General features: G+C 39.7%; 1 protein-coding gene and 1 pseudogene across 10 annotated transcripts in view; one reads left to right on the top strand and one right to left on the bottom strand.

Annotated features, from left to right (window-relative positions):
- UTRN (utrophin) overlaps nucleotides 1-14,939 on the top strand; it is a 527,828-nt gene extending 512,889 nt beyond the window's left edge. For 7 of the 9 annotated variants that reach the window (XM_082634328.1, XM_082634325.1, XM_082634326.1 and 4 more), the window contains one exon: nucleotides 10,559-10,650. In XM_082634328.1, coding sequence (XP_082490454.1) covers nucleotides 10,559-10,635 — 77 coding nt within the window. In that variant the 3' untranslated portion in view covers nucleotides 10,636-10,650. Of the gene's footprint in view, nucleotides 1-10,558; nucleotides 10,651-12,938 lie in introns of those variants that run through there. The other 2 variants (XM_082634331.1, XM_082634332.1) reach the window with 2 other exon arrangements.
- A 445-nt stretch (nucleotides 14,940-15,384) lies between these two features.
- Nucleotides 15,385-15,975, bottom strand: LOC309811103 (ferritin heavy chain-like; annotated as a pseudogene). Its single transcript has one exon. The product of its transcript is annotated as a ferritin heavy chain-like (transcript).
- Nucleotides 15,976-17,542: the final 1,567 nt, after the last annotated feature.

Here is a 17,542-nt window from a genome sequence, read left to right as displayed (position 1 = left end):
GAGCTTTTACTGACATACCAAACAAGGTCTGGAAATGGCTTTTTCTAATGTAATTCCCTCTCTTCAGACCTTGTCTTCTGATGTCATCAAATTCAGGTGTAGAAAGGGATTATTTTAAAATTTTCCTTTTTTTTCCCTCCTTTTTTTTTTTGTTTTGGTTTGGGTTTATTTTTTTTTTTTTGGTTTTGGAGTTCTTTTCTCATGGAATAAAATAGTCACTGTATAAAGGCCAAACTATTTAAGGCATCACAGATTATGACCCTGTCAATTTTCCATATGAAAACTAAGAGCCAGAAAACAACCAAATAAAAACAGTTCAAGTCCCAGAGGAAATTATATAATGATTTCTATTTATTGATTTTTTTTCCCAAACATTTTGTTTTCAGTACCTTGCTACCTTGCAGTTTCTGCTGAGTCCTCAAAGAAAACATTTCTGCTGTTTCAAACAGTTTACTGTATATACATAGTATATAGTGCTACAATTATATTTTAAATAATCTTTTAAATAACTATGATTATTTATAAATACATTTATAATTTTGGGGGTGATTAAATCTAGTCAGCTATTAGACTAAGATTTTAGTATATACATATACTGTTATATATAATATATCCTGTATATGTAGTGTATATATATATATATATATATATATATATATATATATATATAAAACAGCTTCTCATCACACCCTTTTCCATCTTCTTGGAAAATATTTTAAATGAGGGAAAAGACATTATCAGGAGTGTAGGTAAACATGATATGTTGACTTCGTTTAAAAAGTATGCTTCAATTTATACCACTCTACAGTTTACAAAATGCCAACCTTAGTGGGAAGTGGAAACAGCTATTTGAAATATAATCTTCTCTGAATTTTCAGAAGTAATTGCCCAAAGGACATATGGCAGTTTCCATAAGTCCATAAATATATTTATATTGGGGAGCATATAGTTTCCCAGGTTATTATTTGTAATTTCATTTCTCAAAGTTTGCAGAATCATATGTACCATATATCAATCTTCGTGCTCACCCACCCAAAAAGCATGTGCATACACACACACACACACACACACAGAGGTTTTTGGCCCTGTAGAGTATCACAGAAGCTTCAGAGGGTCAGGTGAAGCCCATATGCTATCAGATTGTTACTTATTTACTAGGCTCTATAACAGCCATGATAGATGAACAGATTAAATCTTTGTTTTAATTATAATTCAAGGTTAAATTTAATAGAGATTTTGGTTCCACATTATATTTTACTTAATGGCTACATGAAACCTCATCATAGTCTTTATAAGCCAGAGTTTCAAAATTAAATTACTTTTTAGTTTAGCTTAAATCCAAATACATTAATAATTAGTTAAGAACAAATTCTGTAAGTCAAACCTGTTTAGAAGTTTTTATTCAGCTATCATAATGGATATTTTCAAGTTAAAAGTCAATTGGCAGTGAGAGCTAGCATGGGAAATATATTTAAATATATGCTTTCTAGTGGATATAAAATGTATAATTTCCATATTAAAATTTTTATACAAGAATTCATGGTCCATTTTAAAAGTTTAATTTTTTTAAAGCAGTTACTTTTAAATCTTTTTCACAGTATATTCTTATATGGAGATATTGTATAAAGCTAATCTATGTCATATTTTACAAGAGAATATAATTAAAAATAAATAATAACATAAGTATAGGGCAAAAATAAATCTTAAGGGAGGGGTGCATTCATTTCATTTTCTGGCTTCCCTTAAAGGCAAGTGTAAAATTCCCATTGGTTGGTATCTTATTAGCCATTAATAGCTATTATTGGTTCCTGAGAACAGTATATATCTTCAGTGGGATCCACATGACAGGTTAAACTCCCACTTTGCATTGGTGCCTTCTCACCTGTGCAATTCTCTATTGTGAGGGTGAGTTGCAGAAACCCAAGATTCCTTAACAGTATGTGACCCTGTGTTCTTACAGTCAAAGTTTACACATTCACAAATATTTGTAATATTTATAGTTTTCTGTGGGTGAGTATTACTAGTCATATGTTATTTTGAAGAGCTCAAATACATCCCACATAGGAAATGATGATAGTATTATTTTAGAAATCCTTTTAAATTTAGATCTTATTATTTTTTGTTTCCGAGGTTCTGCTATTAATTTGGGTTTAGATTGCTCTTCTTGGTATTTATATATTATACTTTGCTTTGATAATATAAAAATCTCCAAGATAGGGACAGCTTTCCAGAAAAATAAAGGTGTAACTGATTTATTTGTAAAATTGATATATATTTTTAAAGTTCTGCCTAAAGTTATTAAACCCTTTAAGAAAATGGATGCAGAATAGAAATAAGCACCTGCCATAGATTTGGTGCTCAATACATTTCTGAATTGAATGAATGAATGAATGATTACATATTCCCACTGGGAAGGAAAGTTTAGTTGTTTAAGTTTCCCCCAGATAGTACTTAGAAGATTCTGTAGGATTCCTTAGCTTTGTTGCCCCTTTTAAGTTGCTCAAGCTAGCAAATATTTTAATAAGCCTTCGCATTCCCGAAACTTACTGACCACCTTTGGAGGATTTTTTGAAAGCAAATCAGATTGGCATCCTCCTAATGGCAAACCAATCCCTTGAGCCCCCGTAACTAACAAGAACTTTAAAATTGCTTGTCACCAGCATACAATGAATTGAGATCTGCATGTTAACCTTGACTTTTGATCCTTTGTGAATTAAAAATTAGCATGGTCACAAGTGAATTTCCACTCCTGGAAGTCTAGGAATTAAAAAGAAATTGTATTCTTAAATCCTAATTGCATGAATTGCCTACTTAAACATGACTTTTTTTTTTCGTACTGTGTCTGTATATTGTTGCACGTAACACTTTAGAATTCCTCTGTCTTGGATTAATATCCCACTTGGTCCTGATAGCATCCTTGAATTATGGCCTTTTAAAATTTTCTTTTCATTATTTACATTGAATTTCAGAGCAGAGAGGCAAGTATTTCCACCCCTTCCTGGCAAGAAGTTAATGAAGGGAATTTAAATGTGTTGCCTATAAACCAACATAGTAAAATTTCCACTGACTGCTGTAACTAATTTTCTTAGTGTAAAATCTTTTGTTGGTTTTTTCATTTGTATCATCCAAATATATATGATACTAGTAGTAAGCTGAATATTATTTTTTACTAATAGACCAATAAATGCTTTTTCAATTTTTTTATCTACAAGCATATTTTCACTGTGAATTGCCTATATTTATTTATTTATTTATAACCTCTTTATTGGAGTATAATTGCTTTACCATGTTGTGTTAGTTTCTGCTGTATAACAGTGAATCAGCTATACGTATACATATATCCCCATATACCCTCCCTCTTGTGCCTCCCTCCCACCCTCCCTATCCAACCCCTCTAGGTGGTCACAGAGCACCGAGCTGATCTCCCTGTGCTATGTGGCTGCTTCCCACTAGCTATCTGTTTTACATTTGGTAGTGTATATATGTCCATATCACTCTCTCACTTCATCCCAGCTTACCCTTCTCCCACCCTGTGTCCTCAAGTCCATTCTCTACGTCTGCGTCTTTATTCCTGTCTTGCACCTAGGTTCTTCAGAACCATTTATTTATTTTTTTTAGATTCCACATATATGCATTAATATACAATATTTGTTTTTCTCTTTCTGACTTACTTCAATCTGTATGACAGACTCTAGGTCCATCCACCTCACCACAAATAACTCAATTTTGTTTCTTTTTATGGCTGAGTAATATTACATTATATATATGTGCCACGTCTTCTTTATCCATTCAACTGTCGATGGACACTTAGGTTACTTCCATGTCCTGGCTATTGTAAATAGTGCTTCAATGAACATGGTGGTACATGACTCTTTGAATTATCGTTTTCTCACAGTATATACCCAGTAGTGGGATTGCTGGGTCATGTGGTAGCTCTAGTTTTAGTTTTTTAAGGCACCTCCATACTGTTCTCCACAGTGGCTGTATCAATTTACATTCCCACCAACAGTGCAGGAGGGTTCCCTTTTCTCCACACCCTTTCCAGGATATGTTGTTTGTAGATTTTCTGATGATGCCCATTCTAACTGGTGTGAGGTGATACCTCACTGTAGTTTTGATTTGCATTTCTCTAACAATTGGTGATGTTGAGCAACTTTTCATGTGCCTCTTGGCCACCTGTATGTCTTCTTTGGAGAAATGTCTATTTAGGTCTTCTTCCCATTTTTGGATTGGGTTGTTTGTTTTTTTGATATTGAGTTGCATGAGCTGTTTGTATGTTTTGGAGATGAATGCTTTGTCAGTTTGCTCATTTGCAAATATTTTCTCCCATTCTGAGGGTTGTCTTTTTGTCTTGTTTATGGTTTCCTTTGCTGTGCAAAAGCTCTTAAACTTCATTAGGTCCCATTTGTTTATTTTTGGGTTTTTTTCCATTCCTCTGGGAGGTGGGTCAAAAAGGATCTTGCTGTGATTTATGTCATAGAGTGTTCTGTCTATGTTTTCCTCTAAGAGTTTTATAGTGTCTGGTCTTACATTTAGGTCTTTGATGCATTTTGAGTTTATTTTTGTGTATGGTGTTAAGAAATGTTCTAATTTCATTCTTTTACATGTAGCTGTCCAGTTTCCCAGCAAAATTTATTGAAGAGGCTGTATTTTCTCCATTGTATATTCTTGCCTCCTTTGTCAAAGATAGGTGACCATATGTGCATGGGTTTATCTCTGGGCTTTCTATCCTGTTCCATTGATCTATATTTCTGTTTTTGTGCCAGTACCGTATTTTCTTGATTACTGTAGCTTTGTATTATAGTCTGAAGTCCAGGAGCCTGATTCTTCCAACTCCGTTTTTCTTTCTCAAGACTGCTTTGGCTATTCAGGGTCTTTTGTGTTTCCATACAAATTGTAAAATTTTTCATTCTAGTTCTGTAAAAAATGCCTTTGGTAATTTGATAGGGATTGCATTGAATCTGTAGATTGCTTTGGGTAGTATAGTCATTTTCACAACGTTGATTCTTCCAATCCAAGGACGTGGTATATCTCTCCATCTGTTTGTGTCATCTTTAATTTCTTTCAACAGTGTCTCATAGTCTTCTGCATACAGGTCTTTTGTCTCCTTAGGAAGCTTTACTCCTAGGTATTTTATTCTTTTTCTTGCTATGGTAAGTGAGATTGCTTCCTTAAGTTCTCTTTCAGTTTCATTTATTTCAGATCTGATCTTTATGGTTCTGCTAACCTTGGGGGTTCCTTTGTTCTTCTTTCTCTAATTGCTTTAGGTGCAAGGTTAGGTTGTTTATTTGAGATGTTTCTTGTTTCTTGAGGTAGGATTGTATGGCAGTAAACTTCCCTCTTAGAACTGTTTTTGCTGTATCCCATAGGTTTTGGGTCGTCGTGTTTTCACTGTCATTTGTTTCTAGGTATTTTTTGATTTCCTCTTTGATTTCTTCAGTGATCTCTTGGTCATTTAGTAGCATATTATTTAGCCTCCATGTGTTTGTATTTTTTACATTTTTTCCCCTGTAATTGACATCTAGTCTCATAGCGTTGTGGTTGGAAAAGGTACTTGATATAATTTCAATTTTCTTAAATTTACCGAGGCTTGATTTGTGACCCAAGATATGATCTATCCTGGAGAATGTTCCATGAGCACTTGAGAAGAAAGTGTATTCTGTTATTTTTGGATGGAATGTTCTATAAATATCAATTAAGTCTATCTGGTCTAATGTGTCTTTTAAAGCTTGTGTTTCCTTATTTATTTTCTTTTTGGATGACCTGTGCATTGGTGAAAGTGGGGTGTTAAAGCCCCCTACTAAGATTGTGTTACTGTTGATTTCCCCTTTTATGGCTGTTAGCATTTGTCTTATATATTAAGGTGCTCCTATGTTGGGTGCATAAATATTTACAATTGTTATATTTTCTTCTTGGATTGATCCCTTGATCATTATGTGGTGTCCTTCTTTGTCTCTTGTAATAGTCTTTATTTTAAAGTCTATTTTTTCTGATAGGAGTATTGCTACTCCAGCTTTCTTTTGATTTCCATTTGCATGGAATATCTTTTTCCATCCCCTCACTTTGTGTCTGTATATGTCCCTAGGTCTGATGTAGGTCTCTTGTAGACAGCATAGGTATGGGTCTTGTCTTTGTATCCCTTCAGCCAGTCTGTGTCTTTTGGTTGGAGCATTTAATCCATTTACATTTAAGGTAATTATCAATATGTATGTTCCCGTTACCATTTTCTTAATTGTTTTGGGTTTGTTATTGTAGGTCTTTTCCTTCTCTTGTGTTTCCTGCCTAGAGAAGTTCCTTTAGCATTTGTTGTAAAGCTGGTTTGGTGATGCTGAATTCTCTTACCTTTTGCTTGTCTGTGAAGGTTTTAATTTCTCTGTCAAACCTAGATGAGATCCTTGCTGGGTAGAGTAATTTTGGTTGTAGGTTTTTCCTTTTCATCACTTTAAATATGTCCTGCCACTCCCTTCTGGCTTGCAGAGTTTCTGCTGAAAGATCAGCTGTTAACCTTATGGGTATTCCTTTGTATGTTATTTGTTGTTTTCCCCTTGCTTCCTTTAATATTTTTTCTTTGTATTGAATTTTTCATAGTTTGATTAATATGTGTCTTGGAATGTTTCTACTTGGATTTATCCTGTATGGGACTCTCTGTGCTTCCTGGACTTGATTAACTATTTCCTTCACCATGTTAGGGAAGTTTTCAACTATAATCTCTTCACATATTTTCTCAGACTCTTCTTTCTCTCTTCCTCTTCTGGGACCCCTGTAATTCGAATGTTGATGCATTTAATACTGTCCCAGAGGTCTCTGAGACTGTCTTCAATTCTTTTCATTCTTTTTTCTTTATTCTGCTCTGTGGTAGTCATTTCCACTATTTTATATTCCAGGTCACTTATCTGTTCTTCTGCCTCAGTTATTCTGCTATTGATTCCTTCTAGAGTATTTTTAATTTCATTTATTGTGTTGTTCATCATTGTTTGCTCTTTAGTTCTTCTAGGTCCTTGTTAAACATTTCTTGTATTTTCTCCATTCTATTTCCAAGACTTTGAAACATATTTACTGTCAGTACTCTGGATTCTTTTTCAGGTAGACTGCCTATTTCCTCTTCATTTATTTGGGCTTTTACCTTGCTCCTTCATCTGCTGCATATTTCTCTGTCTTCTCATTTTGTTTAACTTACTGTGTTTGGGGTCTCCTTTTTGCAGCCTGCAGGTTCGTATTTCCCGTTATTTTTTGTATCTGCCGCCAGTGGGTGCAGTTGTTTCAGTGGCTTGTGTAGGCCTCCTGGTGGCAGGGACTGGTGCCTGTATTCTGGTAGGTGGGCCTGTATCTTGTCCTTCTGGTGGGCAGGGCCGTGTCTGATGGTGTGTTTTGGAGTGTCTGTGAACTTAGTGTGACTTTAGGCAGCCTCTCTGCTAATGGGTGGGGTTGTGTTCCTGTCTTGCTAGTTATTTGGCATGGGGCATGCTACACTGGAGCATGCTGGCCGTTGGGTGGAGCTGGATCTTAGTGTTGAGAGGAAGATCTCTGGGAGAGCTCTCACCAATTGATATTACGTGGGGCTTGGAGGTTTCTGGTAGTCCAATGTCCTGGCCTCGGCCCTCCCATCTCAGAGGCTCAGGCCTGACACCCAGCCGGAGCACCAAGACCTTGTCAGCCACACGGCTCAGAAGAAAAGGAAGAGAGAAAAGCAAAAACAAAAACAAAAAAACCGATAGACAGAACCCCAGGACAAATGGTAAAAGCAAACCTATACAGAGAAAATCACACAAAGAAGCATAGACATACACACTAACAAAAAGAGAAAAAGGAAAATATATATATATATATAAAAGGAAGAGAGCAACCAAACCAATAATCAAATCCACCAATGATAAGAAGCAGTAAATACTAAACTAAAATAAACATCAAATCAGACACAGAAAACCAACCCCAAGTCTACAGTTGCTTCCAAAGTCCACCGCCTCAATTTTGGGAACATTTGTTGTCTCTTCAGGTATTCCACATATGCAGGGTACATCCAGTTGACTGTGAGGATTTAATCTGCTGCTCCTGAGACTGCACAGAGAAATTTTCCTTTCTTTTCTTGTTCCCACAGCTCCTAGGGTTCAGCTTTGGTTTTGGCCCCGCCTCTGTGTGTAGACCACCCTCAGGAGTCTGTTACCTGCCCAGACAGGAGGGGGTTAAAGCAGCAGCTGATTAGGGCTCTCTTCCATACTCAGGCTGGGGGTGAGGGAGGGATACGATAGTCATAATTGGAATGCAGGGCGAGCCTGCAGCAGCAGAGGCCAGTGTGACGTTGCAGCACCCTGAGGCGTTCTCCCGGGGAAGTTGTCCTTGGATCACGGGACCCTGGCAGTGGCGGGCTGCACAGGCTCCCGGGAGGGGAGGTGTGGATAGTGACCTGTGCTTGCACACAGGATTCTTGGTGGCAGCGGCAGCAGCATTAGCCGTTCATGCCCGTCTCTGGGTTCCGAGCTGATAGCCGTGGCTTGCACCCGTCTCGGGAGCTCACTTAGGCGGTGCTCTGCCTTCGGTGGGCACACTGGAGAGGAATCCCCTCTCCTCGCACACCCCGAAACGAAGGTCTCTTGCCTCTTCAGCAGCTCCAGACTTTTCCCTAGACTCCCTCCCGGCTAGCTGTGGCGCCCTAGCCCCTTCAGGCTGTGTTCACGCAGCCAGCCCCAGTCCTCTCCGGGGGATCCAACCTCCAAAGCCCGAGCCTCAGCTCCCAGCCCCTGCCTGCCCGGGCGGTTGAGCAGACAAGCCTCTCGGGCTGGTGAGTGCTGGTTGGCACTGATCCTCTGTGCGGGAATCTCTCCTCTTTGCCCTCTGCACCCCTGTTCCTGCACTCTCCTCTGTGGCTCCAAAGCTTCCCCCCAGCCCACCCCGTTCTCTGCCAGTGAACGGGCTTCCTAGTGTGTGGAAACTTTTCCTCCTTCACAGCTCCCTCTCGGAGGTGTAGGTCCTGTCCCTATTCTTTTGTGTTTGTTTTTTCTCTTCTCTTTTGCTCTACCCAGGTACGTGGGGAGTTTCTTGCCTTTTGGGAAGTCTGAGGTCTTCTGCCAGCATTCAGTGGGTGTCCTCTAGGAGTTGTTCACATGTAGATGTATTTTTGATGTATTTGTGTGTAGGAAGGTGATCTCCACGTCTTACTCCTCCGCCATCTTGAAGGTCTCCTTCTGCCTATATTTATTGAGCTTGACTGACATTCATCAAAATCTCAAGACCTACTACAGTGCAATGTTTTCCTGATTTCTTTTAAAAATATACTTGTATGATTTGTTCAGTATGACTTACAAGACTATAGGGTTAAAATGTTGATTTGGAGCAAAATGGATTTGATTTCTGTTTGGATTTGGGTATTTGTTACTTAGAAGAGAAGCATAACTCTGCCTATGGAGTACTTCATGCTAATGCAACTAAGCTTTCCCTCAGGATGGTGTAGTTCTCATATGTGTAAGGAGATCCACTCTTTTTCTCCTGATATAATTGACATACCTGGTAGGACTAGGCTTTTTTAACCTGATCATTCCCCCCAGTATTGCTGGGGCTCACACTTTCCCTCCAGGCATCATAAGAAAGTGGCCGTTCTTGCTTTCTTTCTCACAAAACACCCACTGTGTGGTCACAGATGTCTTTTTTTTCCCTCAGCAAAGAAAAATGAGAGATGAAAGGAGTAACATGCTGTTTGATTAGGGACAATTCTTATTTGACCCAGAAAAGATGTTACCATCACTGGGGGTGGAGCTCCGTCTGTCCCCAGGGTTGGGTATAAGTCCAATAATTTTGAGATGGCACAGTAAAAGGGAGAGATGAAAAAGCAGGGGTGTTAAAGAAGAGACTTGCTAGTGCCTGCCCTCCCAGGTCCCACTGGATCAGCTACACTGTCCCATGGCCTCTGTAACCAAGAAGGAATTGAACTGCTCAGATGCAAAGGCAAATTAGACACCATATTCTAAGTTCTCTCATGCTCTTAACTGAGCCCATGGAAGGTACAATTAGCCCAAGTTCCTAGAAGACTTCTGAGTGCTGAGGACTAGGCCAGACCTTTCCTTGATGCAGACACATCGCCACCATCTTCCTAGCCTTTGGGGTAAGGGTGGCAGAAACTAAAGATTCAGGCTCCTTCATTTCCCCAATGACCTCTTGGTCAGAATCTGTACTATTCAGTAGAATGTACAGAATTTGCTCTGTTCTAATACATAAACTAAATATATGGCGTGATTTCAGCAGGAAATTTTAAGATTTTTTTGCAAAACTAATTACTCACTGAATGCTTTAGTGTGTACTTATTTGAGAGAGCTGGCATATCTTTTGCATATTTGGGTGGAATTTTTGTATCTTACAGCACATGAGATATGAGAAGCTAACTAGGGAAACTAGCCCTTTTAAAGCATCTGAGCAAAAAAAAAAAAAAAAAAAAAATCCCCAAACCTGTTCTTCTTCTCTTATTAACATCCACTTAACAGCTGGGAATGGTACAGTCCACGCTTTTGCATGCCTGAAAGGGGGAACCACAGTACCACCTTCAGTTGATTACTTTTGTTTTCTCTTTCAGCAAATCTCCCCAGCAGGCCACAGGTAAGAGTTAATGGGTTGATTGGTTTAGGTGTTATAGATTATAACCTAGAGTAAGTGATTAGCTACCACCGATTTTAGTGCTACTTTATTCCCCATGTAAATAAGTAAACTTGCTTGACATGTTAATTGATTGAATACAACAGTTTGTCAGTCCAGGGAGGGGGACCCCTCCCAAACCAGTCCTTCCAAATGCCCAAAATGCCAAGTGCTTGACCTTTTGTATTCAAACAGCTTTTTAAAGGCCTCCTATGTACTATATAAAGTTACCCTGGATAGATTTGACTGCCACTGTTCTCCCAGGTGTCTACTTAAGGCAGCTATCACAGAACATGGACTTAAAAGCAATGACTGGAGCGGTGCACAAAGGTGGTTTTGTTCCTTTGAGGGGAAAAGGTTTTGATTTTTCATTTAAAATTCTGCTGAGAACTGTTGGCAGCTATAGGCATGTGCCTTTCAGTATGTTCTTTATCAGGTGCTCTTAGAAACAATGTGTCCCAAGACCACAGTAAATCTTTGGAGGACACTTTCTCTCATGAACTTGTTTGTGAATCTTTTTGAAACAGTGAACCCTCTGATTGTGTTACCACCGCCTTAATGGCAAGAGGGGCTGAGAGCTTAAGGAGAAGCACAGGTGGTTCATCTTCAGTAACTGGAGGGACAGCAAAGGCATATGAAGCAGATTACTGGATGCGGTGTGAGAGCTCATGAGAAGGAGGAACCTCACCCCAGAGAGTAAAAGCCCTCTGACTGCTTCTGTTGTCTTAGTGAGTCAGAAGCAGGGGCTTCGGCAGAGAGTGTGGACGGGGAGGAAGCATCGGAGGTGTGAGGAGAGACTGGAGGATGTGTAGTAGCTGCTTGGAGCTCAGGAGAGCACATGGATAGAGAAAGAGACTGACTACCAGGCAGCATTAATGGCCACCAATTTCTCGCTCATAAATTTAACCTGAGGCTTCTCTGCAGGGCTATGCTTGGCCCTTCAGCAACCTTCAAGTTCATGAGCACAGTACCAGAGTAGGCCAAGTATTGCATTTAACCAAAGTTGAAGCTGTGGTTTGGCCAAGAGAGTACAGCAGTTCAAGGGAAGAGGCAAAGGGTTGATGATAATGATTGAACAAGCACCTGAGTTTGGTAGGAAAAGAAGTGAGGATGCATTAGGTGTGGGAGACCAAATATCAATGGGTTGTAGCACCAAAGGATGGGTGAAGTTGGGGTCCTAGTGGAAGTCAGCTGGAAAGGTACAGGTGGGTTGTCAGAAAGTGGGATGATTGAAATTGAAATGTTGGGGGGGATGCAGGTATTGGTGATGGTCTAGATTTGCAACTTTGAGTGGCTGAGAAGGGTGAGGATGGATTCTCAGAGGAGAGTAGCTCAAGGAACTAAGAGGCCAGAAGTTTGGAAGCATTGTCTATGTGAGCACTGAAATCATGAACATTTAAAAATAGTGAGTGACAGTGAGCCATTTTTTCTTCAAGAGGTAAGGGGACATGAACCAAGGGGCCAGAAGATGACTGCATAGTGGGTGGTATAGTCTGATGACAAGAGAGTCAAAGCTGGGTATTTTTTAGGAAGGAGAGGGAGAAAGTGCTATGAAAAACAGTATGGACCTATCCAATATCTGAGGAGTGTGAGGGATGAAAAGCAGTCCTGTGTTGAAGCTGTGTCTTCAGGGGAGATCCAGATATCCATTAGAGCATGCAAGTGAAAGATGCATTCAGAGAAGAATTTGAGGACATGGGTTTTAGTGATGACGGACCGAACTGTCTGACCTTCTCTTCGAAAGGTTGATGCCACTACCCTGAGTGTGGTCTGGATTTCTATCCTCCCTTGCCTATGTACATTGGCCCTGAGCCTTTAACTGGAACCACTGCACACCCTTGGACTGTAATTCCTGTCTTGAGTTCTTGTTGTCTGGACCCCAGCTGGGGACTGAGACCAGTTGGAATGGTCAAGGGTACCGCCTCTGCAGGAGACTTCCCACAGACCCTCAGGGAGAGACAGGGTGCTTACACCAGCCTAATTCACTAAACATTGGTACCTTCCTGCAAAAAAAAAAAAAGACCAGTCTTATCAATTTTAACTTGGTTTCCAGCCTGGGCAAAATAAAAGTCTTCCAGACTTCCCCTATATCAGCTGAGTGGATAAAAAGCAGACTAAGTAACTTCAGGATGAGAGCAAAGGACCTCATCCCAGGAACAAAAGTCACATGGGAGTAGAGTCCCCATTGAACAAAGCAAAATAGGGCTTGTCTAGTTCTGAAAAAAAGCACTTTAATTTTTTTTTAAGAGTTGACAGATCTCTGCTACCTGTAATGTTTTCTGTAAATGTTGTTCTGACAGTGCTATTTTCCCTTCCCACAGGCAATGTGACGTATTCATCTAGCCAACCAACATTTCTTAACTTACAGTATTGCCCTTTTCAGCAAATGCCAATTTCAAGTTCCATTTAATCAGAAGCTCCATGACTCTTTGAATCATGCTGTTGAGCGCTGTGTGTTCTACTGAAGGAGTAAAACACTGACTATCCAAAGAGAAAAGGATATTTTGTTTTTATAATAATCATATATTATTGTTTTCTTCTTCCCTTTCTATGCAACTGTAAATTAATGAACAGAGTGGTATTTGGAAGTGGTAATACACTTGTCACTGATTTGTATACTGTATACAGTATTGGGAAAGTGGGTGCGAGCTTTCTAATATGACACCTTCTTTTTAATAACCATAAAAATTGCGTAAGAATTAGAAGACAATTTTACATTTTTACATTCCTTCATATTAACCTTGTACAATAACTTCATTTGTTTCTTTGACTCTTTTACCATTATGTTTTGGTTATTTATAATTCATCAGCCACATGACCAAATAGATTTTCTTTATTTGTTTCCATGATATGGCCAAATTAATAAGCTCATATATTTCAATCAAATATTTTATGTTTATGGATTAGACTACATCTCTGTGTATACGGTTTAACTTGATTTGACATCATACACTTATTTCTTTAGCAGTCACTTGGATAACCACAATAAAAATCCTGTGGGCCTAACTGGCATTTCTATTGGGATTTTTTTTTCCTGCATTTTATTTCCCTGCTCTGTATCAGTAGGTCTTGATTTCTTTATTTATTTCATGTTCCAATCTATATGACAGGATTATAATAATCTCAAAGATCATTTTACCAAAGGTTGCCCATTTAAGCATATTTTCATTTTGACGCAGAAACAAAACTTGGTCCAACTTTTCCTAGTTCCCAGGTCTTGATTTTCATCATTCAGTAACACAGCAGACATTTACCTAATTGTGATACCAAAACACATGGCTGTCTTTGGTTCCCTTTGAAGAAAGTTTTACAGTTGTTTATGTATACTCAAACCCTCTATGACTCTTGAAGCCCCCAGTTATTTTCCTTCTGAAAGCAGACACAAATTTAATGAATGTCTCATTTTACCTTTTGAGTGAATGAACAGCCATTTTATTACCCTTCATTTGATCAATACACTTGGGAACAATGTTCATCAAAAGCCTACATCACTGCTTCTATAGAAGAATGAAATTAATGCTTACATGCTGGCACCCTGGCTTATACCTTTGAGTGCATTCAGTTGGGTATTTGGTTCGGCTTCTGATTTAACATGTATTTGATTCAGTTTAAACATGTTATGTGATTTACCAAATGTAGAGAAACCAAAAAAAGTGAAAATAATGTGTGTTGATTCAAGCATATATGCTTTTAAAACATCAGGACATTTTAACCTTGAGTTCTCTTTAACTGGGATTTGGCCAGAAGGAGGCTTAAAGTTAGAAATTCCTACTCTTTTAGAATAGGTTGGGTGGGTTGGGGGGCAAGGGTGTCTATTTGCAGCAGAGATATTTTGAGAAGAAGAAAATTGTTTTATATAAGAGGAAAGCCATGACCACCTTTCTACCTCAGATCCGTCTTCATCCATCGTGTTGGAAATAGCTTTATGCTACTGCAGTCTGAAAAATCTAAAGCTTTTTATCAGACCATGTCATACCCAGTAAAAGTACCTATTTAAAGAAAAAAAAATTCCCTGAACTCTGAACTACAAGTTGTAGATTTGGTGTCTTCCTTGTCCTTACTTTGAAAAGTTACGTATTAATTTTTTTCTGCCTGTAATTGTGTGCAACACGTTCTCTATCTGCTATTAAGGAAAAGCTACATAAAACACTACATTGTAACCTTCTAAGGGATAATAAATATAAGAAATATATTGCAGTAACAACAAGGGGAAATAAGTATGTAGTTCTTTTGAAATATGTGGTAAAGAACTAATCATAGGCTATCATCTAATCTGGTTATATATGTATTTTTCATCCTGAATAAAAGTAATTTTAACACAAGATGACTTTGATATTCTTCAGCGGTGTTCACTGGTAGACTCTGAACTTCAAATGTACATTTATGTAAATAAAATATAAAGAGACCCTATATCCTGATAAATCTACATGTGTTCCTGCAGTTTCTCTCATACACACTAAAATACATTCTCTCTTACTCTCACTGTCTCACTCTCTCTTTCTCTGTGTTCCTCTCTTCTCTCTTATATATATAATTCTCAATTTCCTTTACAGATAGAAGGCTTATTGATAGGGAGTAAATAATGTTGGATGTTAAAAACATGTACATGAAACCTATTGAGCTTTTGTTTTTCATTTTTTTGGGGGGGTACCAAATTACTTTATTTGAAGGTATGGTACTAAGGAAAGAACTTTGTAGATGTTTTGGTACAACTTATAGAAAAGGTAAAGGTAACCCAAACACGCGTGCACTGCCTTGATGCAGGGAAGTCATCCCAGTGGCTACAGGAAGCCAGCCTAAGGCTTAGCTCTCATTATCACTATTTCCCAGGGTGTGCTTGTCAAAGAGATACTCTGCCATGCCAGATTCGGGGGCCCCCATCTTGTACAAGTTGGTTACGTGGCCACCCAATTCTTTAGTGGATTTCACCTGCTCATGCAGGTAATGAGTCCCAATGAAGTTACACAAATAGGTGTCATTTTTGTCAGTGGCCAGTTTGTGCAGTTCCAGTAGTGACGGATTCACACTTTTTTCCAAGTGTAGCTCACATTCCATTGCATTCAGCCCATTCTCCCAGTCATCACGGTCTGGCTTCTTGATATCCTGAAGGAAGATTCGGCCACGCCGTTGGTTCTGCAGCTTCGTCAATTTCTCAGCATGTTCCCTCTCCTCATGAGATTAGTGAAGAAAGTATTTGGCAAAGTTCTTCAAAGCCACATCATCGCGGTCCAAATAGTATGACACGGACAGGTGGACGCAGGAGGCGTAGAGCTCCAGGTCGATCTGGCGGCTGATGGCAGCCTCCGAGCCCTGGTGGTAGTGCTGGCGCACCTGCGAGGGGGACGCGGTTGTCATGGTGGGAGGCCGAGGAGAGGCGGTGGGGACCTTGGGGCGGCCGGAGCGGCGGGTGAGCGCTGCTTCCATCCCTGCACTGTTGAAGCAGGAAACCGCGGCGACTCTCCGCGAGGACTGTCTGAGCTTTTGTTTTAATAGCTTAGGTGCTATTGGTATTTATTGGTTACCCTTCCAAACCCACTTTTAACCTCATGCTCTTAAATAATGCACGTTTTGTATATGCACTGGATTTTACCACTCTGGTAGGAGATTTAGTACATTTCGGAAGCTACCCCAGGGGAAATAGCATTGAGAATCATGTTACTTGATTCTAAAAGTAAAAGCTATCTGTGGAACAGAAAAAACCCCAAACATATAATTTGTTAAAGAAAATCGATCAGGCTTCCCTGATGGTGCAGTGGTTAAGAATCACCTGCCAATGCAGGGGACCTGGGTTCGAGCCCTGGTCCGGGAAGATCCCACATGCCGCGGAGCAACTAAACCTGTGCGCCGCAACTATTGAACCTGTGCTCTAGAGCCCGTGAGCCACAACTACTGAGCTTGTGCGCCACGACTACTGAAGCCTGCGGGCCTAGCCCGTGCTGCACAGCAAAAGAAGCCACCGCAATGAGAAGCCCATGCACTGCAACGAAGAGTAACCCCGCTGGCCTCAACTTGAGAAGGACCCCCGCACAGCAACGAAGGCCCAATGCAGCCAAAGTAAATAAATAAAATTAAAAAAAAAAAAGAAAATCGATCCATTTCAATAAACATACATTTAAAACATCCTGTCTACCTCAAAGTAATATCCACATTAAGCATTCCTAAAGAACCAATTGTTGGTTTCCAGCAACCTGTTGAGTAGGTAGTTGAAAATGGAGCTGAGAACAAATGAAAAAGTTTTGTTTTTATACGAAGCCTAAGCCTTCAGCTTGTTACTTCTATCATTGAGAATGTGTATATATATATATATATATTTTTTTTTTTTTTTTTTTTTTTGAGATACGCGGACCTCTCACTGTGTGGCCTCTCCCGCTGCAGAGCACAGGCTCCGGACACGCAGGCCCAGTGGCCATGGCTCACGGGCCCAGCCGCTCCATGGCATGTGGTATCCTCCCGGACCGGGGCGCGAGCCCGTGACCCCTGCATTGGCAGGCGGACTCCCAACCACTGCGCCACCAGGGAAGCCCTATATATATTTAAAGAATGTAGTTTGCTTTTGGATATTCCCCACCCCTCTGGACCACCACCATTCAACTGTTTCAGTAGACCAACTTTTTCAAGGGCCTTTCTTAATTCACTCGTTGAGAATTTGTTGAAACCACTAATACCACACCACCTAACACTGTAAGCAGGCTCCCCACAGTTCATTGACACGATACCAGCTTGTGTTTTTGTGAGGTTAATTAAGTGACAAGAGTGAGACTTCGATGGAGGCCAGGAGCCAATCACAATCGTATTACATTCACTACCTGTGGTATTAGTTATTTATTGCCACTATAATGTGACACAGCAGCCATAAAACCTCATAATCATTTATTTAGCTCATGGGATGTGAGGTTCAGCTGATCTGGGCAGGACTCTTCTGATC

The sequence above is a fragment of the Mesoplodon mirus genome, assembly GCF_964341445.2.
Source record: "Mesoplodon mirus genome assembly, chromosome: 10".
NCBI lineage: Eukaryota > Metazoa > Chordata > Mammalia > Artiodactyla > Ziphiidae > Mesoplodon > Mesoplodon mirus.
Note: the sequence above shows the minus strand (reverse complement) of the source record. Positions and strands in the feature narration are given on the sequence as shown.